The following is an 18,048-nucleotide window of genomic DNA, read 5'->3' on the forward strand; positions in this document are numbered from 1 at the left end:
GGGCTCCAGATTTCTGGCCTGCCTGGGGCAGTGGAACAGCCCAAACCGCTGTGCTCCATGCAGTGCTGCTGCCAGAGGGAAGCTGTTTGCCTTCTGCTGCCTTGCCATCTGTCTTGATGGAACGGATGTGCTACCAGGATGCAGAAACAACCTTTGCAACTTATCCTTCTCCTCATGTGGTATGGGAGTGAGCAAGAGGTGGAGAAACTGAAAGATGATGGCATGTTTCATGCTCAGTTTCTTTTGTTTTAAGTGGTAAAGAGAGATCCATATCATTCAGAAAAGAGGCTCAATACCAATTTTTTTGTATAAAGTTTGGGTGTAGGGCAAATGACTCCTTAATCCGTTCATTTCTAAATTCAATCCTAAAAGATGTAGGGGATTCCACTATTTAGCAACAGTATCTTTAAGGAAGTTCCCAAGAAATCAGAAAGGTCACCCAATGTGCTGCGCTCAGAGAGAGGGGAAAAAGGAAAAAACACAAGAAATCCAGCAGTCAAGTACCTTTTAATTTTATGATACATGGGAAACTGCCCATTGAATTATGAAGAGCAGAAAACATGGTAATTTTTCTCTCCTGGATGTTACTGGAGAAATAAGAAATAGAAAAGTAACAAACCCAGCCCCACAACACATGAATAAAAGTCCTAAAAATATTGTTTTTATCTGAATTAACCATCAAAACTGTTATTAAAAATAGCTCAACTTTTTGCATGTTTCCTGACCAAAGGGTAACACAGTTTTTCAGTCAGATCAAGCATGGAACGACGACTTCGACTACTTCATAGCTGGTTAAGTTCAGAGCAAGGAAGGCAAACCATTGGCCTTATTTGCCATGAACATACAGGTAACACGTTTTGGCATGCAGTCTCACTTTGCACAAGTAGTTCAAGCTTTCATAGCTCACATTGCCCTTAATGAATGTATTATTTGTTGAGATGAGATCTATCATATATGTCTTACTACAAATCTTTCGAGAGGAAGAATACAGCCGGTGTGCTTTTCCACTACCTTCCTGGATTTAAACGTATGACAGGATGTTTTCATTTAGGTATTGTGCTGCTTGCTTTACAGTTCATACAAAAAGAGCTTCTGCATAGCCTTGTTTTGGCTAACCGTGCCTCAGCCCCTAGCTCACAGTGCAGGTAGTACAAAGCAGCCCAAAGTCCACCTGTCAATCAGGATTCAGGTGAACTGGAAAAGAGTGCTTCTAGAGCAGAGGTAGAGAGAAAGGGTTTTGATTTTTTTTTTGTCATTAACAAACATGTCTTAAAGTTTTTATAATCCACAGTTGGCATGTACTCTTTTAGAAGCATTAACATAGCGGTAAGTGCAGGATGCCAAGTCTCTATGCATCAGCAGCTTTCATCCTAAGAAATGACCAGCAGTTCAAGGTTCTTGTTTATCTACACGTACTGAGTGCTCAGCGCTAATAACACATAACATCTGCTGCTGAGAGCAGTTACATACTGAACTTAGTCTTGAGATTTTTAACATTTTCAGTTCCGCGCCTGAAGACTACTCACAGTTAAATACTCTTCTCCAGCAAGAAAGTCCAGACACCTTGATTATATGGTAACTAGTACATCCCCTGCAACTAAATACATCTAATGCAAGCAAGAGATATCATTCTTTCACAGCAGTTAGAACAGAATCACAAGGATACTTCAGAGAAAGAGCATACTGTTCAGTAAGCAGTGCAAGCATTGCATTTCACACCCAAAATAATATTCTAGAATGAGGTGAGTCACTTTCTCATTTCCTCACTCTGTGTGTGTGCCAGCACTCGCTCATTTGTAGGCACAGCAAATGTCATTAAAAATGTGTGCTCTCACAAGCAAAGTACAGTAGTTGTTGGTAAAAGGTCAGTGGTTTAAGTACCGCGCCTCAAAGCAATCCTTATTCTGGTTCATAACTTCGTTACTTGTTTTAAATGAGAAAACCAACAACTGAGAGCAAGTCCCTGCTCCTTCTCAACAAAGGCTTAATTTTTGCAGCTCTGTTAGTGAAGATTAAGTAGGGACAGAAGAACAGTGCTGCTAATAATTTATGCAATGAGTTGAGTACAAGAGACAGATTGTACAGCCTCATTTGCAAACACTTTAATGTCTACTGTTGTAGGCAACTATTAAAGAAGCAATTATCAAATTCTGAGTCGAAAGATAAAAAGGTAGAAGTGGGCAGCCTCTGAACAGTCAGCACTGGTAAGGATCTATCCTGAAGCAACTGTGATTGAGTATTATTTAAAGTTGGCAGTTACAGCCAATTTTCATGTTACAACCATCAGTGAATCCATCTAGTAAACACACAGAAGCTTCAGAACACTGTAGGACAGGAAAAGTTGACACGTGATACAACAACAGGAGACAGACAGAGGATTTAAATTCTAAAATATCCTTTGTGTCTTTCTACTCCTTGACCTCCATAGCACAGAAGGGATAGAATAAATGTCTGAATGCTCATCTACCCAACTATATGACTTCTAGAAATCACTTTCCTCAGTTATGTCAAGACAAATATAATGTTTATTTGAGTTACGTGTAATGATGACCTGTTTGGCTGCTATGGCACTCTTGTAGATGCCTGGTCCAAGTATTCTATGAGATACTCTGGATAAACCTGCTGCTTCTCAAAGATGACAAAGATGGAAGGGTTTGAAGAGCTGTTCACACAGCTGTCGTAGAAGTTCTGGTTGTCCTTCAGGGGAGGGCGAACATAACTCGATCTACCAACAGTGAACTCTCCCACCAACACTCGTGCCTGAAACATGGTCTTGGTGCTTGAACCTTCCCTGCAGTAGGCATCAGAATACGATGCATCCCTTGCAAAATAGCTTCCTGCAGAAAAGACATTAAGACTGAATTGATAAGACACCAATTATGAAGATGGAAAGAATACACTGTAAAAGCAAATGCACAACAAAAAGCCATGAAGCAGTTTATGACCTTTCATTACCTATCATTCTTCGTGAAAATGACCGCCATGTATTACCTACCCTTTCACTTCTGATAGTATATGTGTTGAAAAGCCAAACAGGCGATGTTCTAAGTATTACTGCTTTTGTCAAAGGCTTCCCGTCTGACTCCAATCTTCCACCCTCCCCCCTCTCACACAGGTTCCTCTCCTGACACAGGCTACAAATACTCATTGAAACAACTTTTGAGAGTATTTTGAGAGTACTTTGAGTATTAAGGTGGGTGAGCGGTCAGCCAGCCTCTCTCTTGACTTGTTCTCTTGATTTGTTGACTCTTTCATGTACACAGAATGGTGGGTATAATTTCCTAGTAAGTCAATAAACCCATAATCAGGATGGTATCTATGTTCCTGGCAAAAAAAAAACCACCCAACCGTGTAATTCCACGTTGCATACTGTAGGAGCTGGAAGAGACAAGAACAGAAGTACATGTGGACCATAACAGACTGGAGCACAGAGGCCAAGGCCTTCTGTTATGCCTTAGCTCCAAAGGATCGTTGTGAAAGTCAGCAGTATTGTCCACAACCAGCCCCAGATTGGCCAAGCATCTCCTTTCTAGTTTTACACATCTGCAGTGACTACTGCATATTTTTTAGCGAGCCTAAAGATAACGAAAGAGCTGAAAAACAACCTTTGCCATAGACAGTCCCATTAAGGCCACAGATCCTCCAGTCGAAGTTTTGATGACAGATGGCATCAATATGTTTTTTACTGGTTCCATGAAATAAGAAACGTTCATCTGTCTTTCCACCATTGCTCTTTTGCATTTGTTCCTTCTGCCTGTAATGAGAAGCAGCATCATTGTAGTTCCACGGTGACTAGACAGGTTCCAGCTCTACTAGCACTCAGAGACAAACTGTGAAGATCTTTACATTAAGACCTAAGCTTTGAGCAAACAAGATATTGTTTTCTAGCTGGGTACAAACATGCTTTCATTGTACACAAATGCCTCCAGATATTTAATAACTGAAACGGTTTTGTTCCATTCATTATTTGGTGAGTGTGGAGGAACTTCCATTAATTTTTTGCAAAACATGAGAATTCATGGTAAGACTTTCCCTCATCAAGTCTTGCTTTGAATTTTGAAAGCTGTTTCAATTTTGACCAGTTACAAATCAGTGTTTCTGGCAGATGGGGCTGATGTCCAACTTCAAGGCTTCAGTGGAAAGCAGCTGCCCTTTACTCAAGCCTGGCAGACATCACCATTTGCACCCACAGAGCTCATCTGAATGTTCTGAGCTCTAATTCTTGACTGAGTTCTGGTTTTGCTGGTACCTTTTTATTGACATTGTTCATTCTCAACAGATACTTCCATTGGGAAGTGGAAACAGATTCTGAAATGCCACTGCAATTTAGGAATGAGTAGCTACCTGTAGCATACAACTAACTGCAGAGACAACAAACTTGATGAATGCACACCAGAGCAGTGTTTCACACGTACCATTGATACAGTTCCCAGAGAGATGGGTTCTGAATTCGAGAAATCCTTTTAATGTGCGTTTTTGGCATTGTGCGTTGAAAGTCCCCCTTGACTTTGTTGTATTCTTCAGAAGAACTGTCGAGATCAATCAGCTGTATGGGAAGAGATTGAAACACTGCTCTCATCTTTTACTAAATCATAACAAAGCCACTCTTGCTTGAGGTAGACCACTAAAACTTTTGAAGTCTTTTCTGTGCTTGGGTAAAAAGGCAGATTAGAGATCCCTACTGTATAAAAGTGAACTAAGCTAGGGAACTAGCTAACTCCTGGGGGTTAAAATACCCAGCTTGCTTTTCCAAAGGATGTTAATGGAACAGCATGCATTTTGCAAACAACCCCTTTTACTATCTAGGCCGAGATACGCACATCTGCTGAACATTACCTAAGTACTCAGAAGTAATCAGTACCTAGAATCATGGAATCATTAATGTTGGAAATGACCTCTAAGATCATCTAGTCCACCCATCCTCCTGCCACCAGTATTGTCCCCTAAACCAAGTCCGTGAAAAATAAATGAAAACAGAAAATATATATAGCAGCAAATCAACAGCCACACACTTTTAAGTCTTTCTTGTTTGTCCTTCTCTACAGCCAATGAACACAAACTACACTGCCTGTCTTACATTTTACAGATTAACTATTTTTAAGCTTCTTGTCGGGTTTCTTCTATAGGTATAATTACTGTATTTGACCGAGATGGTGGTGGAGGAAGGCAGAAAGTCAGCAAAGGTAAACCATGCAGGTATTAGCTGGGCGGGCGTGTTACTGAGGTATGAAAGTTCACTTCACTGGAGTTATGCTATCACCCTCATGCCAACCTGAACTCTGCTGATTTCAGTGGTGCTCCACAGATGTACAACTTATATAAAACTCAGGGCCTGGCTATCCTGAAGTTTAGAGGCATGACTGATTTATCTCCGATGCCTCAGGACATATTGGACTTCTTTAAAACTAAGTACCTTGGGCATCAGTAACAGTCTTGCTAATACTGTAATTTGCCTCCAGGCAAATTTGCCAAGGACTGGGATAAAGTCAGCTGTGAAAGTCAATGATACCATGGCTATATTATTGCTATTTGTTAGTTTAGAGCTGGTTCCAGTTTCACCTCTTGGCCTGCCCAGTGTGACATCAAGCTCAAACTGAGAAATCCCTCTGCATTACATCACTCTCAATTACTCATCTACAAAGGCATCGGATTTAACAAGCCCACATGCAAGAACACTGATGGAAGAATGAAACAAAAAGCTCCAAACCTTGAATCCCAGCTCAGGCAGAGCAGATTTGTCCCAGTGAGATGGAATCCTCTTAAATTCTTCTGTATTCTTAAAGCCCCTGTATAGTACAAGACAGTAAGGAAAGGCAATTAAAACAAAGCAAATCCTTACCTTTATTGAACATATGAGTCATGGTTTGGCCTAATATCTGTGATTAGGGGGCAAAGGTACCAACAGAGCCATGCCCTGGGAAAAGTGGGGGGGGGAATGGAAAAGGTAGGAATATGGGCCTGGATAAGGAAGAACAGAATCGGCTTTTCAGTTCAGTAGATGAAAATATTTTTCCACATTGTTAAGTCAGACTTACGGCAGGAGGTAAGATACCAAATGAGCAAAAAATTTTGACGTACACTGAACTAAGCATGAAATTAGTTTTCTTAGTTATAAGGAGTGTGGTAGCAACGGTAATGGGAGGACAATTGGACTAGATGACCTTGTAGGTCCTTGTTTTTCCAACCTCATGATTCTATGATCCTATGAGTTGAATGCGCACAAAAAAGCCTCACTATATATGAACGTATACATAGCTTTGCAATATAAAAATGCACCCACTACATCAGAAACAGAACAGATACAGCCCCCTCTTTCTTCCACCACCACTTCAGTTAATCAGTCTTTAGCTGCTGCTCCTTCTTGTGGTGTTTAAATCAGTGTGCTGCAAGTGAATGCATTAAAAAAAAACCCAAGTAATTATATAAAACTTCTCCCTTTTCAGACTTCCACCTTTTGATCCACTTGTGCCAACTACTGCTTACCTCTCGGATCCTCTGGCTGTTCTCACAATAACTGTTTCTGAACTTGTACTGAGCTTTGAAAATGCATCTCATATGTCAGAAAAGGCTAGTGCACATACGCTTTATTGCTTCTATCTGTACCAGTTGCTCTAAGAAACAAAATAACTCCCTGCTATAAGCAGCTCAATACAACACTGCAATATGTTGAATTATCTTCTACACTTGCACACTTTCTGTGGGTAAGTCCAAAATTCCTTCACCCTTAAGGCTTCCATGTTGCCTGGTCTCAGCTTGTCTGGGCTGGAACATTGCCTTGCCTATGTGTTGCAACAAAGCTCTCCATTTCTTTAAAACTGTTTTAACAGATCTCTTTCACCTTATTAACACTCTTCCTCAAGACTGTGCACTGAACACTATTCCCATTCCACTACACCCATCACCTCAGAACAAGCAGTTGTAATTTACCTGTTTCTTAACTTTTCAACTTCTGACTGAGACACAAATTTAGGTCTTCTGCAAACCTTTCTCTCTGTTTTATAGCGAAGATTTTTCTGAGTCATGGCTGGGGAAGAAAAACAGAATGTGGTGTTTTAACCTGGCAGCTAAGTACCATGCAGCCATTCATGTGCTCCTGATTGGGATGGGGGAGGGAGTAAAAAAAAACCCAAAAGCCCAACACCTCGTGGGTTGAGATAAAGACAGCTTATTAAGAAAAGGAAGAAAACAAGAATAAAAGCAAGTGATGCACAACACCAGCGCTCACCACTCACCCACCCACGCTAAGTAAATCCCCAAGCAACAGTAGCCCTTCCTGGCCAACTCCACCAGGTGTATTGTTCCACACGACACCCTATGGTATGGGTTATCCCTTTGGCCAGTTTGGGTCAGCTGTTCTGGCTGTGTCCCCTTCCACATTCCTTCTGCACCCCCAGCTCCTTGATGGCAGGGCAGCACAAGATTCAGTTTAAGCACTGCTCTGCAACACAATTCCAGTTTCAGTTTTGCTCTTCGCTTTGTAAGGAACTGACAGCTAGGGAAATTTTGCTTTCATTGATCTATAAACTAATCATAAACAAAAAGGCCCACTGTTACAAAAAATAATGTACTGTTGATCCATGGATTGTATCCACTCCTCCTCAATTTACAATCAAGATACTGTTTTCCTTCAAGTATTTGTAGATTTCAGACTCTATAACTGCCAGGTATGACAGGCCATTCATTTTTACTGACCACCACCAGAGACAAATCACAGCAAAGTAAACCTGAGAGTCATCCTGGGTCTTGGACCTCACGTAGCTGCTATCACATCATCCTTGCAACTAAAAGGCAGTAGCAGCCAACAAAATTGAGGCCTCACCTTCAGAGACAGAGTGAGTGAGAGCGTGTCACTTCTTCCAGAAGCTTCCCAGGGTTAGTGCTGGTACTAGTATCAAAGGCAACGTTAGACTTTCACTTGCTGGCACACATTTTTAAACCTAGCACAAGAAACCCTTAAAAATGAAAGGTCAGGAGGAATAGAAAAGCCACTCTTCTGTATTAGAAGCTCTTACGAGAGCTATAAGAACTCTGACAGGAGCTCTCTCTCTATGTACAACTGAAGGTCAAAGTTATGAAAGGCAAACTTGATCTCTTGTATTAATGTAGTTTAAGACAATAAATGACCAGGAAGAGAGGGAAAGAGAGAGAAATAAAAAAAATCAAAATGAAAACAGAACATACTTCCAAAATCCAGTTCATATTCATGCACTCCTGCCTTGAAGTTCAGCTTTGGAGAACTTCCAGCAGTGTAAGCTTTCTCCAGGTCATCACTACTTACAGTGGCAGCTGCTTGCTCACTATCCTGTCAGGCCAAAACCAGAAGAAAAAAAACAAGATTCATCTGGTCTGTTACATACTAGCAAGTTCAAAAACCAGCAAGTATTATAAGGTGGCTGCAGGCTGTACCACACTTTATGCACAGAATCATAGAAGCCCTAAAATTGGACGGGATGCTTAAAGGTCATCTTGTTTAACTCACCTGTAATGAGCAGATGCACCCACAGATAGATCAGGTTGCCCAGGGACTGATTCAGACTCACTTTGAAAGTCTCCAGGGATGGGGCATCCACCACCTCTCTGAGCAACTTAGTGCAGTGCCTCAACGCACTTGCTGTAAAAGACTTTTTTCTCATATCCAATCTAAATCTACCCTCCTTGAGCTTAAAGCCATTTCCCCTTGTTCTGTCACCACAGACCCTGCTGAAGAGTCTGTCCCCTTCTTTCCTGTAGCCGAAAAGCAACTATCAGGTCACCTCGCAGCCTTCTCCAGGCTGAAAAGCCCCATTTCTCTCAGCCTGCCCTTGGAGGAGAGGTACTTCATCCCTGCGACCATTTGTGGCCACCCTCTGGACACACTCCAATGGGTCCATGTCTCTCCTGTATTGAGGACTCCACATCTGGATGCAGCACTCCAGGTGAGGCCTCACCAGTACAGAGCAGAGGGGCAGGATCACCTCCCTCACCCTGCTGGTCACGCTGCTTTTGATGTAGCCCAGGAATCCACTGGCTTTCTGGGCTGCGAGGGCAAATTGCTAGCTTATGGCTAGCATCCCATCCATCAGTACCACCAGCTCTTTTTCAGAAAGCCTACTCTCAATCCTTTCATCCCACAGCTTGTACTGGTAGTGAGGGTTGCCTTGGCCCAGGTGCAAAACCTTGTATTTGGATTTGTTAGACCTCATGAGGTTCACCCGATCTCACTTTTCAAGTCTGCCTAGGTCCCTCTGGATGGCATCCCATCCTTCAGGTGTGTTGACTGCACCCCACAGCTTGGTGTCATCAGCAAACTTGCTGAGGGTGCACTCAACCACACTGTCAATGACAGCAAAGATATTAAAGAGTATCAATCCCAGCACTGACCCCTGGGGGACATGATTTGTCACTAATCTCCATCCAGATGCTGAGTCATTGATCGCCTCTCTGGGCTCAATCCTGCAGCCAGTTCTTTGTCCATCAAACAGCCCACCCATCAAATCCATCTCGCTCCAATTTGGAGAGAAGGATGTTGTGAGGCTCTGTGTCAAAGGCCTTCCTGATGTCCAGATAGACGATATCAGTGGCTCATTCTTTGTCCATTGATGCAGTGACACCATCATAAAAGGTCACTAGGCTGGTCAAGCAGGATTTGCCCTTGGTGAAGCCATGCTTATTCTCCTGAATCACCTCCCTGCCTTCCATGTGCCTTAGCATAGCTTCCAGGAGGATCTGCTCCACGAGCTTCCCTGGCACAGAGATGTGACTGACAGGTTGGTGGTTCACAGGGTCATCTTTTTACCCTTTTTAAAAAATGAGTGCAATGTTCCCTTTATTCCAGTCACCAGAGTGATACAGAGTCACCTGATCACCATGACTTTACAAATAGCATAGAGAGTGACTTGGCAAATACATCAGCCAATTCCCTCAGGACTCTGCAATGCATCTCTTCGTGACCCATAGACTTGTGGGTGTTCAGGTTCCTCAGGCAGTCACAAACCCAACCTTTGCTTACAGTGGGAGGGACATTGCTTCCCCAGTTGCCTCCTACCAAACCAACATTTGAGGGCTGTGTGATGAGCAGTTATCAGAGAAGACCAAGGCAAAGACATTAAGTAACTCAGCCTTCTCCTTGTCTATTATTACCAGCCTGCCTGTGTCACTTCCCCAGGAGGATGCATGATAGTAGGTTAGGCAAAAACAAGGTATTAATCAGCTGAAAAGCAGAGAAATTGCCATAAAGTAAAAGCAAGGAGGGTTACAAAGATTGAAGTTACATAGTGCAGAGTTTGCAGGGAGCACTATCATCGAGACTTCACATTCACCAGTCAGACCTCAACAAAGGCACACAGAGTGCTACTACTGGAGTCTCAGAAAAGGAAGTTTTAGTTAGGAGCAGTGACAAGAATGTATGTAACGTGACCCTATCTGGCATGACTCACTAAAGAACTATCTGTCAATAGTGACTGTGACTCAACAGTGACTCATCCCATCTAAGCTAGTCATATTTGCAGGAAAAACATCTCATTGTACCTTTAAAGCCCATCTGTGAAGTGTAGGGAGGGAGAGAGGGAGTGACAAAAGAGAGGATACAAAAGAGAGGATATCAACACTTCCCAGTAATTCTGCACTCTTAGAACAAAGCTGGCATTTCTCCACACTTACTTTTTTTCCATACTCCCGCCACACGCCATATTCATCTTCCCAGTACCAGATCCATTCCGTTGTAAGAATGAAGTGAGGTGGTTTGGTCACAGACGAGGCTGTGGAAAGGCGTCTGACCTTTTTAAACCCAGCGTGCATATCCACAAAAGAGAGGTATGAGCAGATAAAGCCACGTTTAGAAATAGGTCTAGCAGATCTATTAAAAAAGAAGAGAACAACTTTGTGAACTTTTACATAAAGATTATGAAGCTCACCACAAATCTGCAAATTAATTCAGCATCACTCAGAACGCAAGTCTGTAGTTTTCACAGTAATCTCAGTTCTGTCTTGTGTTTGTACACATTTTATATCTTCATGTACCCAGGGTATTCTGGTGCTTCCACAACATGGGATGGGGCGGGAGGGGGGGATGGAAAACCCCATGCTACCTCCACATCCTCCACACAAAAGAGTGAAAGAGAAGATTACTTCTAATCATGGGATCAAACTGTGTATTGACAAGCTCTAACCAAAGACAGCTTCTCAAAAGTACATGTGATACAATCATAGTCTGCGGTTTTCCACCCAGGATTATGACTTCCTATGGTAGCAGCAGTAGGAGCTAGTTATACAGTTTTTCAGAGTGAGAAATACTACAGTCTATGAATCAGACACATCAAATCATGATCAACTATCTGCCGAGTTGCTCAATTGCTCCCCCTCCCTGCCCCTGCAGGGCAGAAGGGAGAAAATAGGAAGAGCAAAAGCAAGCAAACTGGGTGGTCAAAGTAAAGGCAGCTTATGAAGTAAAGGAAAAAGGGAGAGCAAATAAATAAACAATAATCTAAAAAACAAGTAAAGACAAAATGCTCAGCACCTCCCATGGGCAGACCATGCTCAGTGAGTTTCTGAACAGCAGCCACCTTAGAAGGCAAAAAGTCAAACTTTCCACACGTAGATGAAGTTTTTATGCTGAGCATGACATTATGTGGGATGGAATATCCCTTCAGCCAGTTCAGGCCAGATCTCCCAGCTTCCTGCCCAGCCCCTGCTACCCATCTGTGGGGGGGAAATGGGACCAAGTGGGGAAACAAAGAGAAAACCTTGACTCTTTGCAATCACGGTTCAGCAACAGCTACAGTACTGGCCTGTTATCAACAGTGTTTTAGTTACAAAGCCAAAACACGGCTCTGTATGAGTTGCTAAAAAGGAATTTTTAACTCCATCCCAGCCAGATCAAGTGTGGTAATCCAATGGTCTTACAGAGACCAAGGCATGCATAAATCACAATGGGTCTGATCTCAAGCAACAGCATATGAACAAAGCGAGGTCAGCAGAATACCAAATGCAATAGAATTGCAGCAATTTATAGCCACTGAGTGCCTGGTCCATTATTGCACGTCCAGAGGGCAAACTCCAAACATTATTAAATCTTATAAGCATTCATACCTGACGTTATTGGGGTCACAATATTCTTTTTCTATTTCTTCCATATTCTCCAGGTCTTTCCAGGTATTACCTTCAGAGACCTGCCATCTATACGGCAAGTGAAAATGAGTTCTGATACACTTGTCTATAAAAGTAGGGGGAAAAAAAAGAGATGCATTATTTTTACAGTCCATGAAGATGACTTCAGCATGTCAGGCACATGCACCTAGCTGGTGAAAGTATCAAACGCATAGCTATGGAAAGGGTTCAGCTATGGAATCATTGCAAGCAGCAGTATTGAATTTTTCAGCATGGTCAAGCAACGTTTAATTTCCGAGCTCAGGCAAAAGCTCAGTTTCTCCATGCAGTACATTTTCTTTGTCCATCAAAATTGTTAACAAGCTCAGTTGTAAAGGACTGAGATGTGCCCCCAATTTCAAAGAAAAAAATTTACAGTAAACTGAGTCCACAAGCTCAGACAAGTCTATTATTTCAAATACAGCTCAACAGCATAGACCCAAATATGCAAGATTAACCACTTAGTCCTGTGGTGGTGCTGATGGAAAAAATAACGCTCAGCTTTAGGATAGGAGATGGCTCAATAAGTTAACAGCCCTTAAGGGTCCAGTTTGTAGTCCACCAGTGAATAGAACAGTGGTTGCAGCACCCCAGGTATCACTGGTGTCACTCAGAAATCATTCCAAGAGTCAGAATGCAGCCATTCCTCAATAGCAATGAAGAACTAATCACCAGTACACGTATGAACAAATTCCAGACTAGCTTTCACTGTAGAACAGCTGGCAACATAACAACACAAAGACAAGAAGGCACTTCATGAGAAGATGTGCAATACCTCACAGAGGTACCACAGGTCAGAAACACCAAGAAGGAAAAAGATGACAAAAGGACATCCCAACAAAAGTGGCGTTCTTCCTGGACAAGTCAGAACGTTTTCAAAGGGACAGAGCTCAAACAGATGGAACGGAAGAATACTAGAAGAAACGAGGGAGAAAACGGATTTCATAATAACTGCTGCAGTTATTTGCAATCAGGAAGGACCCCCATCATTCAGTAGTCCCTTAGGTGAACCCAGCTGAAGCAGTCAATCTCAAACATAGACTAACACTAGACATTTCAAAGCAAGATTAACCCACTCCTTTGTGTGTTAAACTTTCATACCAGCATTCAATATCACAATGCAACTTAACTACAGGTAAGCATAAGCTTCCCTTTCCTCTGAAGGATTTCTATCACTTTCTCAAAAGATAAAAACAGACTGAGCTTGCTACAGTCACAACCTACCTTCAAAGACACAACTTGTGTACAGATTATACAAACAGATCTGTTCCACTTCGTTACTGGTGGATGTGGACTCCTGGCTAGAGCTGTGTTTTCTCTCTAAAGGGGGAAATTATAAATGTTATTAGTACTCTGGTTTCAGCAAGTTCCCTTAGAAGTGTAGCTATGAGAAAATGGCCAGAAACAGAGGGCTTAGAGCTGCTCTGAAAGTAACGCCTCCTATTTTAGGATGTTGGCCCATGACATCCGAGGCAGATCTTGGTGACGTGACAATAGAGGCTGAACCTTCCCATCAATATCCCATTATATCTTGTTGCCATGCAACAGATGGCAGCAGAAAGGCATTCTGTCACAATGGGATCTGATATGGAAGTGCATATGAAGCAAAGGTGTGTCATCGAATTCCTCCATGCCAAAACAATGGCACACACCTACATTCACCAATGCACACTGAACATTTCTGGAGACCAAAAAGCGGACATGAGCACAGTGAGGTGGTGGGTAGTGCACTTCAGCAGTGGCAGCAGAGATATGAAAAACAAGCCACGTTCTGGAAGGTCATGCAGAGTTTTATGAGCGTGACATGCAGGCTCTTGTTCATTGCTGGTGAAAGTACACAGCTATTGGTAGTGACCATGCTGAAAGATTGAGTTCTGTTGCTGAGAGTTTGCTCTGTCAAACAGAGTTATTGTGCTCTTTGTTGGTGTTTCCATGGAAATAAATAGGAGGCATTACTTTCAGAGCAATACATGTGTATTTGTGTTCACCTCTGGAAAGACACTGAAGTCTCTGGTAGCCTTGTATGCACTAAAGTCCTACTCCATTATCCTATAGTTGCTAAATATAACTCGGAAGCAGTTTCAAGCTGTCACCACAAAATAAGAATAGGATCCAAAGCCTCTCCATTTCTAGATGGATCTGAATTATCTGTGCATACTACACAGTTGTTCAACATAAGCAGCTATAAATGTCAAGTTTCAAAACGTGATACTTCTGTAAATCAAAACAAACTGCAGTGAGAATAGCAAAGATGAGCATACGCACACTTCCATTTTCCATTCTGCTATCCTTTAGCTTTCCTGCTAAATTATACTGACAATTCTAAGTAACTTCAAAATGAAACAAAAAACTGTGTCTCTGAGAAGCATCTACGATACTGCTGTCAGTGAATTCTTGTGCTACATGATGGTTAATTAAAAGAAAAAATATAGAGAAAATAGAGTAGCTTAGAGTTTTAAACAGTTCCCTACCTTTTGTTTATGTGTTTTCACAAAGAGAAACCACAGATCCCCCATCTCCAGTTTCCATTTTGCTTTTCTAACTCCAAATGTAAGGATTTTTTTTTTATATAAAAACCAATGACAATTAGACACCCACAATGCCTTGACATCTACTTTGCTTCAATTTAGGACATGTCTCTGCCAGTGACAGAAGTCCACTCTAAAAGACACACCAAGACATGAAATCCAATTTTCTCCCTTTCAGCGGCATCTGCGTGACTGTAGTGACTACAGCATCCTCCTGATGTTCTCAAAAGACATTACAATCTATTTACCTTTGCATGGTGAAGACTTGTTATCCTCTGTGTCATGCTTGCTGCCCTTGCTGTTTTGTATGGCATACATATTTCTGTAAATGGATGGCAGCTTCTGAATAACATCCGAGCTCATTCCCTGTCTCTCCAGTTTCTCACAGCATTCAGATTTATAGAAGTCATGGGATCGCTTGCAGCTGCTGCCAAATCGGCACCGTCCCCGCAAGAAGTACTGGCAAACATGCAGTTTGGTGCAGGCCTTTTTAAAGGTACAAGACCCATAAGGTCCATCACCTTTGTTGTAATGCAGGCAGACCTTGGGAAGGGGGGAAAAAAGTAAAAATAAAGATTCAAGCAGAAAATGCTCACATAGACTGTTTGAATTCAAGCTTCATTTTTAAACTTGCACTTAGAAGATGTACAGGTCTTTTTCTTGTTTTCCCTGTTATTGTCTAGAAAGATCTTGCAGCAGACAACAATCACGTCAGAGACGTTCTCAAGCAACTGATATTTTGCTCTGAATCGCATACATGTAAGGTAGCGGATTTTATTGTGCTGCTACCATAACTCTTTGGTTATCTAGTTTTGGAACAGCAGATTTCTTCAATATGAATTTGATGGTAAGAAGAACTAGGTCTGACTGGCAGGGAGTTAATTTTCTTCACAGCAGCCCACACACTGCTGTGTTTTGGATGTCAAGCCAAAATGCTGATAACATACCATGGCCAAAGCTTTATCTTCTCTCCACAGATTGGAGCAGGCGAGACTGCAGACAGGACAAAACTGAGCTAAGCTGGCCAAAGGGACAGTCCATACCACATTAACATAATGCTCAGCAATAAGATCTGAGGGGCTGAGGGATGCCCTCTTACAAGTTAGACACTGCTTAGAGACCAGCATGGCATAGATCTCGCAGTGGTGGTGAATTTACAACACTTCATTTCTTCCCCTCTCTCCATCACTTATTAAACTTTTTTTATCTTATTTTCTCCCTTTTTTTCCTCCTGTTTTCTCCCAGCCATTCTGCTGGGGCATGGGAGTGAGCAAGCAGCCGTGTGTGTGCTGCCAGCCAGGGTCAACCTACCCAAGCAGGAGATCAAAGGTTGCAGATTTCATGCATTAGATTTGGATTGTAGAAACCAAATTGACACCCAACACCTCCAGCTAACACCACGCCTCTTTCACTTGGCGATGGTCACTCAGAAAGGCACAAAGAACATTTACACAGTGCTCACCTCTGGTAGGAGGGTAGGGTCATTCTGAAGCAGAAGCTGGCGAAGTTCATCATTGCTAAAAGTGCAGTCGAGTCCATGCTGTCTGAGAACAGAGAGGTTGTAGGGAGAGTAGAAGTCGTGAACAAACTTGCATTCCTTCCTACAAAGCAAAATGAAGATAACACATTAGCACAATTTGGTACCCAGCCTATATTATGTTAAATAATTTTAACAGCACGCCAAGTTAGCTAGTTTCAGAAAAATCCGTGGCACTACTTTGTAGTGTAATTACATGATTACATGACTGCTCTGAGGATAACTGCCTTGTTACTTCTGATTTACCGCCCTCAAAGCATCACTACAGCCCTACAGCACTGGTGTATCTGACCTTTGGCTCACACCTGTGCACGGGACAGCAGCAAAGAGGCAGAGCCACCCAAACCAACACAGCCTGGCTTGTAGTGGGGAAACGACAGTGAGGCAGAAAGGAAGTGGCGGAACCAGAACAAGTCTCTCACAACCTCTACTGCCTCTCCGCCTTGAGGAGAAAAAAAAAGAACCGAGTCTTGAAAGTACCTTCATTACACGGAAACAGGAAGAAACGCAGGAGGAGGGCAAAGCCGGAGCAAGGCCAAGGCCCGAGGAAGGGCTCCCCTCACCCCATCAGTTCCAGGCCCGAACACCTATCGCTCTCCCCACAGGTCCCCGCCCTCACCTGGCCTGCTGGTTGCGGCAGACGCCCTTCAGGTGGTACTTGCAGAGGTGCAGCCGCCCGCAGTCCCCCCGGCAGCCCACGCCGTGCTCCGGGCACAACCGCAGCGAGCTGGTGGCCACCACTAGCACCGTCGCCGCCGCCGCCGCCGCCGCCCCCGCCTCGTCGGGCGTACGAACCAGCGTGAAGCGCTGCGGGTCCTGCAGCACCGCCGCCAGCTGCTCCGCCGTGGGCCGGCCCGGCAGCCGCCGCAGCAACTCCTCCAGCTCCAGGCTGCCTCCGCCGGCGCACAGCGCCCGCAGCACCTGGGTGGGCAGCACCATAGCTGGCCTCCGCTGCTTTCCACCCCCGGCAGAGCTTCTCCCGGCGGGCCGGGCCCTGAAGCGGCTCCGCCTCCGTCTATCCCTCGCCTCCCGGGCGAGGAAACGAAAGCGAAACTGCCGCCTGGAGAGCCGAGCCAGCGGCAAGGGCCGGGCTGTGGAGCGGCTGCGGCTCTGCCGGCACTGCCGGCACGACGAGGAGCAGAGAGCTCCTGGCTCGGCCGGGACTGCCGTCATGCCCCGCTGCCGTCGTAGGGGGCACTGAGCCCGCAGAGCAGCCCTCACTGCCCTCATGGCTCCGGCGGCATCACCTCAGGGCTTTGGTGATGTCATAGGACCATAGAACATCCTCAGCTGGAAGCATAAGGATCGTGGAATCTAACTCCTGGTTCCACACAGGACCACCCAAAAATCAGACTGTATGTCTGTGTTGTCCAGGTGCTTCCTGAACTCCAGCAACCTCAGCGCCAGGACCACTGCCCTGGGGAGCCTGTTCAGGGCTCACCACCCTTTAGTGAAGAACCTCTCCTTAATACACAGCCTGACCCTCCCCTGACACGGCTCCATGGCATTCCCTCAGCTCCTGTAGCTGTCACTAGAAAGGAGATATCTATAATGGAAAACTATGACATTAGAAAGTAAATTACTTCTAACCACACCAAACATGAGGTCTGATCAGTTATCAGGCATACAATTACACTTTGAATAGAGAAATATTCTTGGGTACCTACCCTGCAGGAGTCTGGGACTGCTATGAACAATTCAAAATCTCAGCTAAGGAGGACGTAGATCTATGAACTGTACTCAAAGGACATTCAACATTCTTTCACAGAGATAGAAATAACTCTCTGGTACCTATCCTGGAGGAGTATGGGGCTACTATCCGCAGTGGAAAACCACAGTGTCATTGAATCATAGAATCAT

General features: G+C 43.7%; 1 protein-coding gene and 1 pseudogene across 2 annotated transcripts; one reads left to right on the top strand and one right to left on the bottom strand.

The window, feature by feature from the left end:
* Positions 1–488: 488 nt before the first annotated feature.
* LOC107316140 (protein mono-ADP-ribosyltransferase PARP12-like) lies at positions 489–17,514 on the bottom strand. 2 transcript variants are annotated; one of them, XM_015867371.3, is made up of 12 exons: positions 16,808–17,514; positions 16,114–16,252; positions 14,900–15,194; positions 13,348–13,443; positions 12,067–12,190; positions 10,639–10,834; positions 8,182–8,302; positions 6,928–7,024; positions 5,708–5,786; positions 4,416–4,546; positions 3,606–3,754; positions 489–2,837 (listed from the first exon to the last, which is right to left on the bottom strand). In XM_015867371.3, the coding sequence occupies exons 1-12, from the start codon at positions 17,416–17,418 to the stop codon at positions 2,563–2,565; spliced, it is 2,313 nt and encodes a 770-aa protein (XP_015722857.3). In that variant the 5' UTR covers positions 17,419–17,514; the 3' UTR covers positions 489–2,562. The 2 variants fall into 2 exon arrangements, with proteins under 2 accessions (XP_015722857.3, XP_085377987.1); XM_085521861.1 differs by lacking the exons at positions 489–2,837; positions 3,606–3,754; positions 4,416–4,546; positions 5,708–5,786; positions 8,182–8,302.
* LOC146762442 (uncharacterized) lies at positions 8,493–9,536 on the top strand (annotated as a pseudogene).
* Positions 17,515–18,048: the final 534 nt, after the last annotated feature.

Source organism: Coturnix japonica, chromosome 1 (genome assembly GCF_054131305.1).
Source record: "Coturnix japonica strain WE chromosome 1, WE-NBRP24, whole genome shotgun sequence".
Lineage (NCBI taxonomy): Eukaryota > Metazoa > Chordata > Aves > Galliformes > Phasianidae > Coturnix > Coturnix japonica.

Coding starts and splice junctions, on each gene's coding strand:
- LOC107316140 (XM_015867371.3), bottom strand. CDS start 17,418: ATGAGGGCAGTGAGGGCTGCTCTGCGGGCTCAGTGCCCCCTACGACGG. Junction 12,191..13,347: donor CACAAGTTGTGTCTTTGAAG/GTAGGTTGTGAC, acceptor CTACTTTTATAG/ACAAGTGTATCAGAACTCAT. Junction 7,025..8,181: donor ATATGAACTGGATTTTGGAA/GTATGTTCTGTT, acceptor TTTCTTCCCCAG/CCATGACTCAGAAAAATCTT.